The sequence below is a fragment of the Panicum hallii genome, chromosome 1 (genome assembly GCF_002211085.1).
Source record: "Panicum hallii strain FIL2 chromosome 1, PHallii_v3.1, whole genome shotgun sequence".
In the NCBI taxonomy this organism is placed as follows: Eukaryota; Viridiplantae; Streptophyta; class Magnoliopsida; order Poales; family Poaceae; genus Panicum; species Panicum hallii.
Genome location: NC_038042.1, coordinates 52,939,137 through 52,960,123, shown reverse-complemented (window position 1 = coordinate 52,960,123; position 20,987 = coordinate 52,939,137). Strand labels below are relative to the sequence as shown.

The 20,987-nt window shown below is 48.8% G+C and overlaps 2 protein-coding genes and 1 pseudogene across 3 annotated transcripts; all 3 read left to right on the top strand.

Annotated features, from left to right (window-relative positions):
* Positions 1-3,500: 3,500 nt before the first annotated feature.
* LOC112898566 lies at positions 3,501-7,808 on the top strand (annotated as a pseudogene).
* Positions 7,809-8,879: 1,071 nt separating this feature from the next.
* Positions 8,880-13,873, top strand: LOC112887604 (oligopeptide transporter 4-like). Its single transcript, XM_025953833.1, has 6 exons — positions 8,880-9,462; positions 9,533-9,630; positions 11,701-12,279; positions 12,390-12,642; positions 12,752-12,934; positions 13,034-13,873. Exons 1-6 carry the CDS (start codon positions 8,923-8,925, stop codon positions 13,652-13,654), a joined length of 2,274 nt encoding a protein of 757 aa, XP_025809618.1. The 5' UTR covers positions 8,880-8,922; the 3' UTR covers positions 13,655-13,873.
* A 3,024-nt stretch (positions 13,874-16,897) lies between these two features.
* LOC112887624 (polyubiquitin-like) lies at positions 16,898-19,529 on the top strand. 2 transcript variants are annotated; one of them, XM_025953853.1, is made up of 2 exons: positions 16,898-17,055; positions 17,945-19,529. In XM_025953853.1, exon 2 carries the CDS (start codon positions 17,945-17,947, stop codon positions 19,322-19,324), a length of 1,380 nt encoding a protein of 459 aa, XP_025809638.1. In that variant the 5' UTR covers positions 16,898-17,055; the 3' UTR covers positions 19,325-19,529. The 2 variants fall into 2 exon arrangements, with proteins under 2 accessions (XP_025809638.1, XP_025809646.1); XM_025953861.1 differs by having other exon boundaries at positions 16,907-17,055; positions 18,173-19,529.
* Positions 19,530-20,987: the final 1,458 nt, after the last annotated feature.

Here is a 20,987-nt window from a genome sequence, read left to right as displayed (position 1 = left end):
TTTGTCATTTGTCTAGATCCAGAAGCTTGAGGGAGTGTAGTATTCAACATGAATGCATTAGCCTGTCTGGTCATTGCGTTTATTCTGCTAGTAGCTTATCGAAGTATCTGATGTTTGAAAGTAGTCGTTTAGGATATTCGTTTGTTTCAGTTTGTGCTTGCTTGATCAGCTTTCAACTATGATGTTTATGGCACGGTGTGGTGGGGCACACCAGCTTTTCTGATAGATCAATTTACTGGCATAGCTATCTTCGACGGTTTTATCGTTCGGATTGTGCTTGGGTTTAATGTCGAACGTGTGAATGTCACTGCCCATTTGAACGCAGGCTGAATTTGTCAGTAGATGTAGTATATGACTTATATGGAGTAATGTGGGGGCTGGAGAGTTACTAGCATGAAAACATGGCTGCAAAGCATGACTTAAATGGAGCTGAAAAATTGCACTAGCTTGATAACTTTACTGCAAAACAATTCTGCTGCAAAACAGTCTAGCGCTGCAACTTCTGGAGAAGAATGTAAAGGCGTACCAAATATCGGCCTTGACACCCTGGCCAGCAGATACAGCTCGCCTTGCTGCATCTGCGCCTGCCGTCCAACCACCATACCAGGCCCAGCCACACTAGCAGAATATTGATTCAGGGCTCCTGAACTTCTATTAGAATGGAGCTTATCCATCCACACCAGACACACTGGCTTTATAGTAATCGTCAGGGGCGATCCCAAATCCCCAATGCGCAACTTGAATCAACTTGCAAGATCAATCGGACAGCTTGGATTTCTCCACGCGTTCCCTTTCGCCTTGGCTTCCGCGCGCGAACCAGCGGGTGCGTGCAGCTCCCTGGGTAGGTCAAGACCCAATCTGAAAGCGAGCAAGCGCGCTGCCTACGAAGTCCTCCCCTGCAAACTTGTGGCTCCATTGCCAGTAGCTGTAACATGCTGTGTCGGTGGAAGAGCGAGGGAATGGAGGCAGCGACGCTTGTCTGCAAGCCTGCTGACTTGCTGAGTAGAGCCCGATTCATGGCAGCGTCCATAGAGCATCCCCGCGTCGTTTTCCCGCCCCTCAAGGCCTCCGGCTGACATCACACAACACTAGTCTGAATGTCTGAGCAATTTAGGTTGGAGTTGCATGCGTTTCCCCTTTCCCCTCAAGGCCTCCGGCTGCCGGAAGGCCCGAACCGTCGCTGGCGGCGGTGATGTCCATACAAACCTCGCCGCACGCTCCCAGGCGTGCATTTTGTCCGTCAATCTAGGTAGGAACGAGTCGCGCCCGTCCGTGCTGGTCGTCGTGGGAACCAACATTCGAGGGTCGAGACGCCGTGTCTCTTGTTCGGAGGTCGACGTATAATTACCTTTGTTATCCTAAACGGAATTAAACGGCCATTTAGACGGGTTTAAACGGTAAACGCGACATCACCGTTCTGTTTAGGGCCTGGGCGGAAAAAAAAACGGTTGACCTGTTTAAACGGTCAACGGGGGTTTAAACGGCCGAAACGGAACGGTTGCTGTTCGTTTTTAAACGGCGTTTGAGCCGTTTCGGGTCCCGTTTTGGAGTTGGACTGGCAAGATCTTTCGCGGGCTGGCCCAAACGTCGTTCCCTTCTTTCTCCCTTCTCCCAGGCCCAGCCGCCACTCCCTTCTCCCTTCTCCCAGGCCCAGCCGCCGCTCCCTTCTTCTCCCTTCTCCCAGTCGCCGCTCCCTTCTCCCTGCTCCCAGCCGCCGCTCCCTTCTCCCTCCTTTCTCGGTCGCCCAGGTCACCGGCCAGAGGCAGGGGCTCGCCGCTCCCTTCTCCCTTCTTTCTCGGTCGCCCAGGTCGCGGCCAGAGGCAGGGGCCCCCGGCATGACCGAGTTCATCTGCCCCAAGTGCCGCATGGCGCAGCGCCTCCCGCCAAAGATCATGCCTCCACTGCTCCATATATGTGTCCCAAAATTGATGTGATGGAAAGAGAGTGTAAAAATTATAACATTTAGGATGCATCTAAACAGGCCCAGAGCATCCCCGCGTCGTTTTCCCGCCCCTCAAGGCCTCCGGCTGACATCACACAACACTAGTCTGAATGTCTGAGCAATTTAGGTTGGAGTTGCATGCGTTTCCCCTTTCCCCTCAAGGCCTCCGGCTGCCGGAAGGCCCGAACAGGCCCAGAGCATCCCCGCGTCGTTTTCCCGCCCCTCAAGGCCTCCGGCTGACATCACACAACACTAGTCCCAGGCCCAGCCGCCACTCCCTTCTCCCTTCTCCCAGGCCCAGCCGCCGCTCCCTTCTCCTCCCTTCTCCCAGGCCCAGCCGCCGCTCCCTTCTTCTCCCTTCTCCCAGTCGCCGCTCCCTTCTCCCTGCTCCCAGCCGCCGCTCCCTTCTCCCTCCTTTCTCGGTCGCCCAGGTCACCGGCCAGAGACAGGGGCTCGCCGCTCCCTTCTCCCTTCTTTCTCGGTCGCCCAGGTCGCGGCCAGAGGCAGGGGCTCGCCCTGCACGAGGAGGCAGGGGCTCGCCCGGCAGGAGGCGGAAGGGGCTCGGCGCGGAGGAGGCAGGGGCTCGGCGCGGAGGAGGAACGGGGCTCGGCGCGGAGGAGGCAGGGGCTCGGCGCGGAGGAGGAACGGGGCTCGGCGCGGAGGAGGAACGGGTTCCGCGCGGACGAGGAAGGGGTTCCGCGCGGAGGAGGCAGGGGCTCCGCGCGGAGGCGACAGGGGCTCGCCGGCAGGAGGCGCCAGATGCTCACCCGCCCAGAGGAGCCAGGGATCCTCCATTGCCAGGTATGGCTCCTCCTTGCAATGCAATGCAATGTAGGTTGGTCATAGACTGGTAGTTACAGAGTGATCAAACTAGTGCTTATACTTGCGCCCACATGATCGAACCTTCATTTTCTAACATGCTAGAGTCTCTCTAGAGTCTCTAGCATATAATTTGTGAGTGGCCTCAGTTTGTGGGAATAGATCATATTCCCATATTCTGCTAATGATTGCTAGAAGAAGAACTAGCTCCGACTGACACTTGTATGCATATCTCTCTGAGTGGCACTAGCTCAGATTTCAAAATCTGACTGGTTGGTGCCTTTGCAGAGACGCCGGCCTATCAAAGAAAATCCGCTCGTGTCCCTCAGGCTCTATAAACAGCCGGAGCACATTTGTGGGTGTTCGAGGCTAGTCAATACTCCAAAGGCTCTGCAAAGGCGATTTCATCCCCTTCTCCGTGCTTGGGCTCCGTCTTTTTTTTAGTTGATAGGCCGGCGTATCAACTAGTACTCCTATCTGTGGGTGATACCCTCTACTTCAGGATCCCAAGCACGTAGAAGGTACCAGCTTTGCGCTGTCCAGCATGACAATCTGAGTATGGCTTTGCACCATATTTCCCCAGATAGAGGTTGCATGCAAGCAAGCAACCTCTATCTCATCACAATATGAACTAATATGAACTAATAAGAGACTAATATGAACTAATAAGAACTAATAAGAGACTGAAGGCCCTATGAACTAATAAGAACCCTATATTTGTATAATTGCAACCTGCAGGATGTCATCTGCTGCCTCGAATCCACGTAGCCCTAATCCAGTGGACAAGCCAGCACTTAAAAGGAATTCCGAAGACATAGGGTGGGAGTATGGAACCCTTGTTAATCCAGCTGATTTGAATGTGATAAAGTGCAAGCTATGTCCTATGGTTGTGAAGGCAGGGATTTATAGGCTGAAGCTACATATTGCTGGCATAAAAGGCCAAGTCCGGTCATGCCCCAATGCAACTCCGGAGGATAGAGAGAAGTGCAAGAAAGCTATTGGAGACTCAAGGAAAGCTAAAATTGCTAGGCTATCAGAAAAACAAGAGGTCATAGATGCTGTTGCGAATGAGATGGACACAGATGATGGCACGGGCCTTGATGATCTTTGCAGCTCTCAACCACGAGCAGTGGGTCCTATGGATAAATTCACAAACTCTCTTGACTCTAGTTCTTTGGGTTCCAATCAAAGAAACCTTCACCAGCAAAAAATTTCAGAAAGAAAGGCTGCACAAGTTGAAGAGATATATTGCAAGGTGGATTTATGTGCAAGGTAAATAGATAAATATTTGCTGGATGTTGTTATATTTAACTATTTAAGTATCTTGTTTGCTGCATTTTGAAAGAAATACCCTTGTACTTTAATTTCAAGAATACCTTTCAACACAATAAATTGTGATGAGTTTGATCAAGTGTTGGAAGCTGCTGGCCGCTTTGGTCCAGGTGCAAAGAAGCCTTATCAGCATGAGCTGCGGGAGAAGCTACTACATGAGGAAGTAGAGGATACAAAAAAGATAGTTAAAGATCAAGCAGAAGAATGGAAAAGAACTGGCTGCTCTCTTATGACTGATGCTTGGACTGATCAAAAGAGGAGGAGTATAATGAACTTGTGTATTAATCGTTGCATTGGAACATCTTTTGTTCAGTCAAAGGAAGTCTCAGCTGAGTCACACACAGGGGAATTCATTTTTGAGTTCGTGGACAACTTTATTGAGAAGTTTGGGGATGGCAAGAAGCACATTGTGCAAGTGGTCACGGACAATGCTACAAACAATATGGCAGCAAAGGATATGCTTTATGTCAAGAGACCCAATCTATTTTGGACTTCATGTGCAACCCACACTATAAACCTAGTGCTTGAAGGAATTGGGAAGATGAGAAAGTTCAAGAACACACTTGATTCAGCAAAAAGTCTAACCATCTTTATTTATGCCCACCACAAGACATTGTCTGTAATGAGGAAATTCACAAAGAAAAGAGACATTGTTAGGCCCGGCGTGACCAGATTTGCTTCCACTTTTCTCACTTTGCAAAGCTTGTATGAGAAGAAAGATCGGCTAAGGATGATGTCCCAAAGCGAGGAATGGGAGAAAATTAGCCATGTCAAGAAAAGTGCCAAAGGTGTACAAGCTACAGCCACATTAGTGAAGCCTAGTTTTTGGAATGGTGTTTCTCTTTGCTTGAGAGTATTTGAGCCGTTAGTTAACGTTCTTCGCATGGTTGATGGAGATACTAAACCATCAATGCCTTGGCTTTATGGTGAAATTCTTAAGGCTAAAGAAGAAATTAGAATAGCTGTTGGAAATCTGGACAAGAATGGGACTGGTTTGTACAAGAGCATAATAGAAATCATGGATGAAAAAATGAAAAAACGGTTGGACTGTCCTATTCACATGGCTGCATATTGCTTAAACCCTTATTATAGCTACAGCAAGCCCTCTATCTTTCACAATGAGGATGTCATAGATGGGTTTTTTGCTGCTGTTGAAACATTCTACCATGGTGACTATGACAAGCAAAATCAAGTGCTCAATGAAGACTTCCACAAGTTCAAAGATAAAGATGGACATTTTGGTAAAAATGTAGCTCAGTTGGGCTGCAAGGATTATAATTTCAGTCCAGGTATTTAAGTTATTTGCATCAAATTTGGTAGTTGGCTGCTCAGCCTTGTTGTATAAATCTTAAGTATTTTTCTTGTGCAGCTAAGTGGTGGGCAAATTATGGAACACAAGTTCCAACACTGCAAAAGTTTGCTATTAGAATCCTCTCTTTAACATCAAGTGCCTCGGGTTGTGAAAGGAATTGGAGCTGTTTTGAAGGAGTAAGTCTACAAAAATTTAGTTGATCATTTCAGCATGTGTCATATTTTTCAGCAACACTAATTGCAGCTCCATGAATTTGATATATTGTAGATCCATACAAAGAAAAGGAATAGGCTCACATGTGAGAGGGTTGAACAACTGGTCTATGTTAGATTCAATCATCTTCATGCAAAGAGGAAAAATAAAGCTCAAAACAACAAAAGGGCAGACCCGCTTGTAGCAACCGAAGCAACATTTGCTCAAGGATGGATGGCCCAAGGTGCAGATGAAGAGGGGTCTGATGTTGACCGTGTAACAGGTCTCACATGGAGATTAATTGCTGAGACGTGTGGTCCTGATTCAGTCACAAAACTTCGTAGGAGTGCAAGATTAGCTATGGAAAGAGAGATTGAAGAAGCGCCCTTGTCCGAAACTGATGGAGAGCCAATAAATGAGGAAGATATTGATTTTGAGTCGGACCAAGATGTTGTGATCACAACTGGTTATGAGCTAGAGGGGGAGGAAGACAATGACGGATGATGGGTTAAGCTAGAGGCTTTGACCATCATCCATAATTCCATATTACCACTATCTATTAATCTCTACCTACTGAACTTATGAACTATTGCTTTGTTTGTAAGAACCTATTTGTGATGCTTGTTTGTAAGAACTATCTATGTTTTTGCTTATCACTTATTTGCGGTGCTATATTATTTTCTGTCATTTGCTGATTTTGAGCTGAATTGAGCATGTTTAATCTGCTTATGAACACTTGTAGTATATTATTTGTCTCCATATTAATGTAATTTAATGTTTCATGGTCAGGTTGATATCTTTATGGATGTGGCCTTTGATAGTCTGCATGAAGATGTGAGGTTGTTGAGTTTCAGATTATCATCAATGAGCTTTGGTTCCATTCCTATTGGTTCATTGGAGTGTCGTCTTGCTCACTTCATCTGCCAACAGTGCGAAGCATCATTGCAATTTCTTTTGCTGCTGTGCCAGCAAAAACTGTTTGGAGATCGTATTTTAAAAAATAAGGTACTCACCTATCTTTCAAGGTGTCGTTTTTATGCTATTGAGGGGAAAAAAGAATGCTTACTGCAATTTCCTTTTTTTCTGCATTATGAGAGATCAGTAGTTGCTATCAGTGATACTATAGTTTATGGATGCAATGCTCTTGGAAGCTGGAATCTTAATGAATTTATCACTCATGCAGGAACTCTCTAGGAATGGAGGCATACTTTCACTTTCTCACACTATATTAAAGTTGGTTGTTCCTTACTTTTTGAAAGGATCAACTGATATTGTTGCTTCCATTTCCAGGCTCAAGGCAAAGATACTTTCTATTGTAAGTTAACCGCACATGATTTATCATAATTGGAGTGGAGTAGCGCATACCTAGTATTGGGTTACTGATTAAATTGTTGATATAAACCAATTTCCAGCTGTTGCAACTTTGTGAAGCTGAAAGCGTTTCTTACCTTGATGAAGTTGCCACTTCACCAAACAGCATGCGACTAGGGCAAACCTTGGCTCTAGAGGTCAGTTCTCATGTGGCTGATCGCTGCCCACGAATATATTACTATGTATCTGCTGCTACACAAATTACGTTCAGTTTCTCCAAATTTTTATTTTGCATGATTGCTGCAGGTTCTTAATTTGCTGAAGACTGCATTTGGAAGAAAACAACAAAATACTTCTGATTCCCATGATAAGAGTTACCCCATGGGATCTGTGCTTATCAGTGCGTTGCGTCTAGTTGATGTTTTTTCTGATGATTCAAACTTCAGATCATCCTTTATGACTAACACTGTAAGCTTTTTACTTACTAGCTACTTCCACTACCTTTTATGTCCTGCATTTTCTTTAGAACCTCTTTTTAAGTCAAGACAATGCTTTATTTCAATTTCAATTTTGCAGGTTCCTTTTTTGACCCAGATTCTAGCAATTCCTCATGATGAGTTTGTTTTGAGTTGGTGTTCGGTCAATCTACCAGTGATTGAGGAAGATGCAAATCTAGATTATGATCCGTTTGGTGCAGCCGAGGTGGCACTGTTAGCTTCTGATAATGCGTTGACTGAAGCTAGAGCTAGCTATTCATGCCCTTTTCGCCCTAGCCTGCCTTCAATGCCATACGCTCAGACAAGAACATCATGTGTAGTGAAAATAATAGCAAATTTGCATATCTTTGTTCCAAATATATGTGAAGGTCAGACTATTCTTACTTGTTATGAGTTCTACTAATTTGCGAGATATTGTTGAAAGCAAGTTCTATTGTACTGTCAACAGAGCAAGAAAACGGTCAGGGGCAATTGTTAAGGTTAATCTTGCTGAAAAATCCTACAGTAGCAAACCGTTTAGGCCGTTTAATTCCCGTTTAAACCCGTCTAGACCCGTCTAAACCCTAAACAGCCCCTCGCCGTTCGTCTACCGTTTTCCGTCTAGGAAAACACTGATAATTACGTACTAGCCGTTTGGTCGCATCCGAATACAGCTAGCGAAAACTTTGTAACCAGCTGCTATAAACTTATTCGCAATTAGAAGCCTGCTATGTTGTCAGATCTCTCCATCCTAGTAGCTTAGTATTACTTTTATTCATGCACAATTGCTAGCTTCACTGAAAAGCTTTGTGCTTGGCGGAGTCGGAGATTTGAAGTGCAGGGATCCTTGGAGACCATATTCTTGGGCACAACCATGGTAAAAGACACCACTGCCTTCTCGATCCCACCAAAGGAATCACATGGACGTGGTCAGAGACACAGAGCCAATTAAACCGAGCCCTAGTACAGACGTTATTAGCGCAACAAGAACAACGCAGACAAACCGGATATGAACAGCTTGATCTGCCAATCAATGGCTGTTCCCAGCCAATCCTCGGCCGCCTTGCATCCCCCCGCATCTCGGGAACGACGTCCCCGTCTATCGTAAGTTGCAGGCAGATTCCTCCGGAAAACAGGCAAAACAGCCCGGGATAGGACATGCCACGTCGCTTTCGTCCCGCCCGTAGCTGAACCTCCCCGTCGCCCCGGCGCCGGCACACGAAACCCCAGCCGCCGACGCGCCGCGCAGTCTGCACTCGCGCGGCCGCGTCGGACGACCGCTGCGGCGTCGCGTCGCGATCCGGCGACCTTGGACGGGCGTGCGATGCGACGCGGGGCAATGTCGCGCGCGCGGGGGTCCTGTCACGGATGCCGAACACGCCGGCCGCCGGCGCCGGTGCGTTTACTCGTCAAGAGCTCGCGCACCATGCATTCACATGGAGCGGCGCGGACAAAAGCTCTTCCTCGCTCGCGCTCAAAAGCGCAGCGGCACGCGCGGGCAGCTGGGCCGCCGGCATTATTCAATCCGCCCACACGCGATGGGTGAGATCGGCGCGGACGACCGCGGCCTGGCGGCGGCCGGCAAGGAGGAGGAGGGCGTCGCCGGCGGCGGTGGCGGCGGCGAGGAGGAGGAGGAGGAGGAGGCGTCGCCGATCGAGCAGGTGCGGCTGACGGTGCCGTCGACGGACGACCCGTCGCTGCCGGTGTGGACGTTCCGGATGTGGAGCATCGGGCTGCTGTCGTGCGCGCTCATGAGCTTCCTCAACCAGTTCTTCAGCTACCGGACGGAGCCGCTCATCGTGACGCAGATGGTGTCGCTGCCCGTGGGCCACTTCATGGCCCGGGTGCTGCCGCGCACCAGGTTCCGGGCGCCCGCACTGCTCGGCAGCGGCGAGTGGAGCCTCAACCCGGGGCCCTTCAACATGAAGGAGCACGTGCTCATCTCCATCTTCGCCAACGCCGGCTTCGCCTTCGGCGGCGGCAACGCCTACGCCGTCGGCATCATCGACATCATCCGCGCCTTCTACCACCGCCACATCTCATTCTTCACCGCTTGGCTCCTCGTCATCACCACGCAGGTACCTACCTACCTAGCTTACTTCTTCGTAGAATTTCTTGCTATTGCTTCAATGGCTGCTTCAATTCAAGGTGCTCGGATACGGGTGGGCGGGGCTGATGCGCAAGTACGTGGTGGAACCCGCGCACATGTGGTGGCCGAGCACGCTCGTCCAGGTCTCCCTCTTCCGGTGAGCGCAAGTTTTACCGCCACACTACTTTTGAAGAGGAAGAATATTGAGAGCATCATCATGATGCATGAGTTGGACGATCTCTTTCCTCTTCACACGATAGATAGCCCTCTCGCCCTCTCAACAACTGATTCAAGGATGGATGGGCTTTAGTAACCCACCACGAATCTATTAAAAATGGACTAATTATAAAACTAATTGCACAGATGGAGACTAATTTGCAAAATGAATCTATTAAGCCTAATTAGTCCATAATTTGATAAGATGATGCTACAATAAATATATGCTAATGATTGATTAATTAGTCTTAATAGATTCATCTCGTGAATTAACCTCCATCCGATGTAATTAGTTTTATAATTATCTTATATTTAGTCCTCCTAATTAGTATCCGAAGATTCCATGTACTAAACTTTAGTCCCTGGCCAAACACACCCTAACACTACATACCCTGTTATTGCTCTTTGCTAATCCCATCATAGTTCGTACTGGTTTTCATGACTAGCTCCACCTATAACTGACCTAACCTAGGCACTATCATCTAGTCATTAGGTGATGCTGAAACTTGTCAGCCTGTACTGCAGTGCCGCTGGTTAGAGGTTCGTCGTCTAGGTACTGCTACCGCTTAACGAAACTGAAAAACCAGCATCCCCTTTCATCAGAACTCGAGATCCCAAAGCGTCAGCCCATGATTGCGGCGCAACCACTCCGACGGCCGGCCCCGCTTCGTCGTCCCGGCATCATGAGTCCCATTCACAACATTGTTTTCCCTGCATCACTAGATGATAAAGGGGAGGCCTCTCTTACCAGTTTGCCAGTCGTCTTCCCGTGAAGTCCACCAGGCCTTGCGAGTTGAGAAAGCCACACCAGCCGTGGCCGCATCCGCAACTAGTTTAGTGATACTTTGCTCAGCGCCCATCTGCATCTATACAGAAACGCAACTTGCATTGGTGTGGCTTGCTGTCTTGCTCAGCCTCTGAACCTGGCTATCTTTATCTCCCGTACGTGATCCAGACGCTAGACCAAACGATCAAGTCTCCGTGGCGTAGGAGAAGCCAAGCTAGCCTCGAGTCGCCGGATGGTCTGCTCCGTTCGTGCCATGGGGCCGGTCCAAGTCCAGGATAACGGGACGGGTGGGGACAGCGACGCCGGGGTCGGCGTTTTTCTGCCAGTTCTAGACGAGCTCGCTTGTTTTTTTTCCTTGTCACTGGTCCCGTGCCGCAGCCGGTCGGCGCCATGTGAACGGCTGAACGCCCGCCCACACGCGCGCATGGCTGCGGGTCTGCGAGGCCTGACTTACACTGCGCAGCTCTGACCGAGAGCAAGTGGGTGGGTTTCAGTAGCCGACTGCTCGCGCGTGGTCCGGGCGCGCGTCCAAGCGGCCTTGAAAAGTCGGGCGCGGCAGCGGTCCTTGCACATGCTCGCAGACTTGCGTTCCTGGCTTCGTGCCCATGCCTGTTAGGCTTGGACTAGTTAGAGGTTTTCTTACGCGCTCTGAAAGAGACGCCGCGTATTACTGACAACAGATAAGAAACATGGCATTGTATTCTGGTATATAGCTAAGCAGAATTTGATATGGGATCTTATAGTGTCGCTCTGCCATCCCGCACAACGATTGTTTAAACGGGGTGATCACCTGTGTAATCTAGTATTGTTGCGAAGGGATTAGAGATCTGCTAGCTGATCGGAGCCTGTCGGTTGCATACATTCTAACTGAGGATTGCTGTAAGAATGGATTGTATCCAAATTTCTGCATCGCTTCTACAGCAGCAGTATTTGGTCTGGCAAAACTTACCTCGGGTTAGTATTTGGTCTGAGCATACCATTCAGGACTAGTATCTTGTTTACATAAGCAAACTTGGGGATCAAATACGAAGAATTCTGAACGACTGCAACTTTTCACCGTACAATTGGTAGCCTCAAAATGAGACATAATTGATCTATTATTACAATGATACAGTCTGATTCAAGAACCAGCTATAGTCACAGTACCCACTGCATATTTTTCATGTTTCAGCTGTAGAAATGCCACTAACAACAGCTCTGATCATGTCCTCAATGTTGAACCAGGGCACATCACGAGAAGGATGATGCCGGCACAGGTTCGCGCCAGATCTCCCGCTCCAAGTTCTTCATGGTGGCGCTCGCGTGCAGCTTTGTATGGTACGCCGTTACAGACTACCTCTTCCCGGCCCTGACGTCCATCTCATGGGTGTGCTGGCTCTTCTCCAAGTCCGTTACAGCGCAGCAGCTTGGGTCAGGCATGGAGGGCCTTGGCCTCGGCGCCTTCACACTCGCCTGGTCCACGGTCTCCTCCTTCCTCTTCAGTCCCCTCATCTCGCCCTTCTTCGCCACCGTCAACATCTTCTTTGGCTATGTGTTCTTAGTCTATCTGATCATGCCGATAGCATATTGGGGGTTCAACCTGTGCAACGCCAAGACGTTCCCCATCTTCTCTTCACACCTGTTCATGTCAAACGGCACCAAGTACAACATCCCTTCAATTGTCAACACTCAGTTTCAGCTTGATAAGGATGCGTACAATCAGCATGGCAAAGTCAACCTCAGCATATTCTTCGCACTCAGTTATGGGTTCAGCTTCGCCACCATTGCTGCCACCATAACGCATGTCGGGCTCTTCTACGGAAAGTATGGCATCTCAACTCAGTACATAGAAAACAACCACATGCTATGATTACGTATGGCTTCTGAACTGAAATGCATGATGTTTCTCTAAGACGGGACATACCTATGTGCAGGGAAATCTACCACCGCTTCAAAGCATCGCAGCAGGAGACGCCTGACATCCACACAAGGTTGATGAAGAAGTATGATGACATCCCTGCATGGTGGTTCTACTCGCTGATGGCGCTTTCAGTTACAGTGGCCCTCCTCCTCTGCACTGTACTGAAGCGCGAGGTCCAGCTCCCATGGTGGGGTCTCATCTTCGCGTGTGGCATGGCATTCATCTTCACCCTTCCCATCAGCATCATCACTGCGACAACCAACCAGGCAAGTAACAGATTAGCATGCTCTGATGTCTTTGATGCTTCAGGTATTGTCTTGCATTGTGATCATCTATGTAAATAAGCTGACAGACCCTCCAAAATGCATTGGGCAGTCACCTGGTCTGAATGTGATCACTGAGTATGCCATGGGTCTGATTATGCCGGGCTATCCTATTGCCAACGTCTGCTTCAAGGTTTATGGCTACATGAGCATGTCACAGGCTGTTGCTTTCCTCTCGGACTTCAAGCTTGGCCACTATATGAAGATCCCTCCCAAATCCATGTTCCTTGTTCAGGTAATAAATGGAAGTCCCTAATGCATTGTTCTTGCAAGTGAATTGGTGACATGTATAAAAAGCAAAAGGTACTAACCTTCAGGTACTGTATTTGATTAGTTTGTTGGTACTATCGTGGCTGGCACGGTCAACCTTGGGACGGCATGGTGGCTGCTCGGCTCCATCAAGGACATCTGCTCGGATTCACTCCCACCAGACAGCCCGTGGACATGCCCTCGTGACCGTGTGTTCTTTGATGCATCAGTGATATGGGGCCTTGTCGGTCCGAGGCGCATCTTTGGGTCAGCTGGGAACTACGGCGCCCTCAACTGGTTTTTCCTCATTGGCGCAGCAGGCCCAGTTATTGTATACGCTCTCCACAGGATGTTCCCCAACCAGAGGTGGATACCGTTGATCAATCTGCCAGTGCTCCTTGGTGCAACGGCCAGCATGCCCCCAGCAACGGCTGTGAACTATAACTCATGGCTGCTCGTTGGCACCATCTTCAATTTCTTTGTGTTCCGGTACCGGAAGAAGTGGTGGACAAGGTACAACTACATTCTCTCTGCTGCGCTTGACGCTGGAGTTGCATTCATGGGGGTGGTGCTGTACTTCTCACTGACAATGGAGAACAAAAGCATCGATTGGTGGGGCACAGCTGGAGAACACTGTCCTCTAGCCTCGTGTCCTACAGCTAAAGGGGTGGATTTAGGTCCCGATAGTGTCTGCCCAGTGTTCTAAGTTTAGAGTTTAATGACTCAAGGTACAGCTGCAAAAATAGTTGATCAATTGTTGTGTTGTATGAAGTATAATACAGCTACATAAACATCATAGCCTTGTATACTTATAGTCAATTTCATAGGAAAGAAAGATCTAAACAACTGCCAACAACAATGGTGTTGGTCTAACATGTTGGTCATATGGGCAATGCAAAATTGCAAAGGCATACTAGTTCCTGAATGCATACCCTCCAAACCATGCACCTCAAATAGTAAAATGTAGGAGGACAATTTCATGGAAGAAAAGATCTAAACAACTGTCAACAACAATGGTGTTAGTGTAACAAGTTGGTCATTTGGATAATGCAGGTATGCCAGTTCCTGAATGCTACAAATTTTACTCATGCCATGAACAAACCCCCAAGACCATGAATCTCAAAATGTAAGAGGAGAGCATCAGTTTTTATGGTGATAGCGGATTTACACTGAGAAAAATATTGGTTTGCAACTTTTTTTTTTTGGAGTACGCAGGAGAGCTGCTTTGCAACTATATGTATTCTACAGGGTACATAGACAAACTATTAGGTCCCGTTTGGAACCTTGGAATTGAATTTGATTCTAATAATCATAATTTAAATACAAATCTACGAAGCTAATATGATTATATACGGAATATATTTGTATACTATTGTTGATCATATGATGGAGATACTTATATGCTATATTTCTACTATAGAGTAGTGAGTCAAAAAGTTTGATATAAGTTACGGAAAAGAAATATAGCTTGATGGCGTATAGAATAAATTTTCTTCTCCATACTATAAATTTAGAATAGATTTAGGATAGACTTATATCTAAATTTTGGAAAGGGTTGGAAAATGGTGTGATGTTAAATTCTAAGCCAAATAGCCTATTAAATAAATTTTTAATTCCTTCAGAAAAGAATAAGAGGATACAAACGGTCCCTTACGGAAATCACACAGATTTAGAAGATTCATCTACGCAAAGGTGAAACGTACGTACCATTACAATTGTGCATAAGGTAGGAAGGTGAAACCTGAAGAGACGAGAAACTCACGGGATCGGGCAGGTCGAAGCCAGGCTTGCGAGATCTACGTCGGGCGGCCCCGCTTGAGGAGGCAGGGGTGGTTCGCGCGGCGTGGAGGAAGTCCATGAATCCTCGATGTTGTGGAGCAACCGCTCCTCAACACCTTAGAAAGAAGGAAGAAGGCCGCCTTGGCGCCTTCTTTGCCAGCCGCGCCGCGTGCCCCGGCAGCAGCGCCGGTGAGTTGGGCGCCCGCAGTATCTGCCGGTCCAGAGACAGCACCACCGGTCAGTTCTGCTCCAGGCCCTTCGCCATTGCCCGGGGCCTGGCCTGACGCCGCGTCGCCGCCAGCCGACCACCGCGCCGCGATGGATGCACAAGAAGCTGTTTGGGCCGTCGACGGAAACGGCAACAGGGGCTACTGGGCCTGGGGTGGTAAACCGCCTTATCGGCCCACGAGGTCCTACGAATACCGGCGGCAAATTCACCTTAACGCCTCCATTTCCGTGGTCCCTCCTGTCATCCTTTTTCTTCCACCTCCCCAACCCAAGCATTGATCAGAGATTCAGAACTCTGCCGCGCACCCTGCATAATGCATCGACTTGCTTGACTTGACGAAATGAACCTGCCAGTGCTCAGTGGAGCGACAGGCCGCAGCTACGGCCTTGATCAGCACGGATCGTGGTTGCTCGATCACCGGCAGGATCTTGGATCCCTTTGATCCTGCGGTATCGGAAGAAGGGGTGGGAGATGCGCGCCTCCACCTATCCTCTTCGAACTGGTCGAGGGAGACGGAGCTCGGTTGGCGTCACTGCAGCGGTCAAGTAACGCGGCTCGCGTGCCCCGCGGGAGAAGGCGTGGTGCTAGCTCATCAGTCGTCTCGTCTGACCCCTCCGACGACATGGAAGTCCTCCATCCTTGCTCGGCAGTGCGCCTTCACCAGAAACACGCACGCACGGAAGCATGCTCATGTCTCGATCGGCAGCTCGGCACTGGTCGTGTTTGCCGCAGTCTTCAGTGTTTGTCCAAAGCGCATACACTTAAGCTCAGTTTCTGCATGCACGGTGCTTTCCCAGGGCAGCCTAACCTCCCCGTCATTGCGCCTGAAAGATGTCATGCGGCGAGGCTCCCTCTCGCCGGCCTCGGTCATTACCAAGTCTTCCATCCATGCATGATTGCTGATGGCTCCCCGGCCCTGCCCGTTCCGTTCTCACAACAGGTAGACAGCAGCAAGCATATCCAAAGCAAGCATGTGGTAGGGCCTAAAAGACACACGACTGCTAGTATACCGGCAACCAGCATTCCGTTTCTGAAGTGCTCCGGCCAGGATTAGAAGCTTCTACAGCGTTCTTAGATTATAGCTGTGGACCTGCGGCATCCTTGTGTCTTTTGGCGCTAGCTAGCTTGCTTAATCTCGACCGCGCTGGTCCATGCTTAGCCGGATAGAGCCGGGTGAATGGGGCTCGAGCTCAGCTGCTCGACGGGGCGTGGGCTGGTTTCCACTAGCGTACAGCTGTGCCACGTGCGGCAGCGCGAGCAGGCACGCCGGGCCGTTGGACAGCTTGTCATGATGCCATTACGTGGATTACACGTAACCGCCCCTATCACTCCTTGCTGGGTCGTCATCAACGACGCCGTCCGCTAGGAGACGACACGGGTGGTGCTCGCAGTCGCAGGCGCGCTAGCGGGGCATGGCCAGGGTCAGGTGGCACGGGCGGCGCGGTGGGCTCCTGGGCCCAAGTGGTTAACCCCAGGAACAGTGTTTCGGTCCGGGGATGAACGTGGCAGAAGCGTTAGCACGAAGGAATGGAAGTGGGGGCCCCCCTGCTGCCAACGGGCAACAGCGCCAACGGCCCCCCTGCTGCTGTCCACGCTGCTCGGGACAACTTGAAACTGGGCCAGCGTCGCCGCAACCGTCGTGGGCTCTGGCTGGATGGGGCCCCGGGGACACAGCATATCTATAATTGGGGGCCCTCTGCACGCCCGCCCAACGGCGACGCGTCTCGCGTGAGTTTGTGCGCTGGTGGGCTTCGGATCACAGAACATGGGCCTGACCATCAAAACTACGGCCCGGCTGTGATGGAAGAGACCGGACCGGATCCTCCTCGTGAATTCTGGAAGCCAGCCACGAGCGACCGACACCGACGCGGAGGAGTCGTGGTCCAACCCGGCTGGCGGGCTGGGCTGACCTTAACCACCAAGGCACGCCGCGACCGCCTCTCCCTCAAATCATAAATACCCTCCCATCGCGACGCCGAGGCTCAGATCAGATTCCGACCACCCAGGTTCTGTTCCCAATCTCCTCGTGTTCGCTCGTGTCGCGGTTTCCAGGAACGCCTCCGGCTCGTCGCTCCGCAGAGATCTCCGCCCCTGCAAAGGTATCGACTCAGTTCCTTGCTCCTTGCTCTGATCCGCATCTGGTAGAGATGCTGCTCCGATCGATGCGATTTCTACGGTTTGAACCGATCTAGCCTAGGGTTTCTCGATGACTCAGTTATTTGCGATTTGCTTGTTTTTTAATATTCATGCACAAATTACTTACAATTCCGGTCCGATACTTGTATCGTGGCATGCTTTTGGCCTGTGATTCTAGCAAATAAGTGATCCTGGTATCGTGACATGTTTTTGGTACAATCTTATAGGTGTATTGGGACAGGTAAATGTAGTGATATATGTTGTGTAGATCTGTGATACTTTTATCTGTTTCCACTTTTATATAAGTGCTTCAGAGAATCATGGAAGATGAGACTAGTTTGATCATGGAGTTTATTGTGATTAGGAATACATGATTTGGTATATTTTGGGGATCAGGTCATTTTATTTCTGAATGGAATCGTTTTATGCCAATGAAGCTAGTTTAGGGATTATAACGCAGTATGATTTTGTATTCTATAAAACCTCAAAGACTGCTGTTACTCATTGATGCTTCCAGAGACATCATAATCCATGGATTCTACCTAAATTTAGTCTAGCCCTTTCGATGAGACTAGTTTGTTGCACGTTTGTTTCCTCGCCTTCCGTCGTCGCTAGGAAGGACAAAACTTATTGTGCTGTCTACTTTTGGCATGTCTGTCTTATTTCCATCCTTTGTTTGATCATGTTAGTCTGTTCAAACAAATCCTGTTGTAGTTATCAGTACATCTGTGTCCTCTATGTAGCATCTGGACTTTTGTGATGTTATATTTCAATTTGCTCAAATACAAATCATATCTCTACATATACGCATATTTGCAATCAATCTGATATTATTCTATTTGTCTGAAACAGATGCAGATCTTTGTTAAGACCCTCACTGGGAAGACCATCACCCTGGAGGTGGAGAGCTTAGACACCATTGACAATGTCAAAGCCAAGATCCAGGACAAGGAGGGCATCCCCCCGGACCAGCAGAGGCTCATCTTTGCTGGCAAGCAGCTAGAGGATGGTCGCACCCTGGCAGACTACAACATCCAAAAGGAGTCTACTCTCCACCTTGTCCTGCGTCTGAGGGGTGGCATGCAGATATTTGTGAAGACCCTCACTGGGAAGACCATCACCCTGGAGGTGGAGAGCTCCGACACCATCGACAATGTCAAGGCCAAGATTCAGGATAAGGAGGGCATCCCCCCGGACCAGCAGAGGCTCATCTTTGCTGGCAAGCAGCTTGAGGATGGTCGTACGCTTGCTGACTATAACATCCAGAAGGAGTCCACCCTCCACCTTGTCCTCCGTCTGAGGGGTGGAATGCAGATATTTGTGAAGACCCTCACTGGGAAGACCATAACTCTTGAGGTTGAGAGCTCTGACACCATTGACAATGTCAAGGCAAAGATTCAGGACAAAGAGGGAATCCCACCTGACCAGCAGAGGCTCATCTTTGCCGGAAAGCAGCTTGAGGATGGCCGTACTTTGGCTGACTACAATATCCAGAAGGAGTCTACTCTTCACTTGGTCCTCCGCCTCCGAGGAGGGATGCAGATCTTTGTGAAGACACTTACTGGGAAGACTATCACGCTCGAGGTCGAGAGCTCTGACACAATTGACAATGTCAAGGCAAAGATCCAGGACAAGGAGGGCATCCCACCGGACCAGCAGCGAATCATCTTTGCTGGAAAGCAGCTGGAGGATGGGCGGACATTAGCTGATTACAATATCCAGAAAGAGTCTACTCTTCACTTGGTCCTCCGCCTCCGAGGAGGGATGCAGATTTTTGTCAAGACCCTCACTGGAAAGACCATCACACTTGAAGTTGAGAGCTCAGACACGATTGACAACGTTAAGGCCAAGATCCAGGACAAGGAAGGCATCCCACCAGACCAGCAGCGGCTTATCTTTGCTGGGAAGCAGCTCGAGGATGGGCGCACATTGGCAGACTACAACATTCAGAAGGAATCTACTCTTCATCTTGTCCTGCGTCTCAGGGGAGGGATGCAGATCTTTGTCAAGACATTGACTGGCAAGACCATCACCCTGGAGGTGGAGAGCTCCGACACCATTGATAATGTCAAGGCCAAAATCCAGGACAAGGAGGGAATTCCTCCAGATCAGCAGAGGCTCATCTTCGCTGGGAAGCAGCTGGAGGATGGACGTACCTTGGCAGATTACAACATCCAGAAGGAATCCACTCTTCATCTGGTCCTCCGCCTCCGAGGTGGCCTTGTTAACTAAGGGGTCAAGCAGGAATGTCCTGCTGCAGAGTTGATGTGGTTGGAACTTGTAGTGTGATACCCTAGTACCTCGCAGTATTCTGTGTTTCATCGTGTAAACTCTGCTATTACTTTTGCTATCGTACTCAGTATTCTGGTTTCTTTTCAGCCACTTTACAGGTGCTGAATGTTGCAATTATGCTCGTTCGTGATATTCTGTTGGCTTCTTTGTCATTTGTTGCAGTTTTTCTTCCCCTGGCAACAATAATTACTTTTGTGCTCATTTGTCTAGATCCAGAAGCTTGAGGGAGTGTAGTATTCAACATGAATGCATTAGCCTATTTGGTCATTGCGTTTATTCTGCTAGTAGCTTATCGAAGTATCTGATGTTTGAAAGTAGTCATTTAGGATATTCGTTTGTTTCAGTTTGTGCTTGCTTGATCAGCTTTCAACTATGATGTTTATGGCACGGTGTGGTGGGGCACACCAGCTTTTCTGATAGATCAATTTACTGGCATAGCTATCTTCGACGGTTTTATCGTTCGGATTGTGCTTGGGTTTAATGTCGAACGTGTGAATGTCACTGCCCATTTGAACGCAGGCTGAATTTGTCAGTAGTTGTAGTATATGACTTATATGGAGTAATGTCGGGGCTGGAGAGTTACTAGCATGAAAACATGGCTGCAAAGCATGACTTAAATGGAGCTGAAAAATTGCACTAGTTTGAAAATTTTACTGCAAAACATTCTGCTGCAAAACAGTCTATCGCTGCAACTTCTGGAGAAGAATGTAAAGGCGTACCAAATATCGGCCTTGACACCCTGGCCAGCAGATACAGCTCGCCTTGCTGCATCTGCGCCTGCCGTCCAACCACCATACCAGGCCCAGCCACACTAGCAGAATATTGATTCAGGGCTCCTGAACTTCTATTAGAATGGAGCTTATCCATCCACACCAGACAGCACTGGCTTTATAGTAATCGTCAGGGGCGATCCCAAATCCCCAATGCGCAACTTGAATCAACTTGCAAGATCAATCGGACAGCTTGGATTTCTCCACGCGTTCCCTTTCACCTTGGCTTCCGCGCGCGAACCAGCGGGTGCGTGCAGCTCCCTGGCTAGGTCAAGACCCAATCTGAAAGCGAGCAAGCGCGCTGCCTACGAAGTCCTCCCCTGCAAACTTGTGGCTCCATTGCCAGTAGCTGTAACATGCTGTGTCGGTGGAAGAGCGAGGGAATGGAGGCCTACGATGCACGGATACTGGATACTCCGATACTGATACTCCGATACGGCGATACGGCAGCTACGAAAAATAAGGATACTCCGATACTCCAAAATATAAAAAATAAAAATAAAAATAACAATAAAGATAATTAAAGAAAGCATGGTTCAATAACACATTCCAGACAGCATAGTATTTTGTTCTTGCAATAAAGTTCTAAAGAGAAATAACTAATAATATGAAATAGCAAGTAACATTTAGCTGCATGGCTGTTGAGTCTACGGGCTGCAAAATGAGTGGTTATGGGCCATAAAGTATCGAAGAGGTATCGAAGTGTATCGAATAAGTATCGGGATTAATTTTATTTATTTTTCTGCCCTTATTTTCTGATACTTTACCGATACGGTATCGGAGGAGTATCGGTGTATCGAAGTATCGGATACGTATCGAGATACTGATACTGT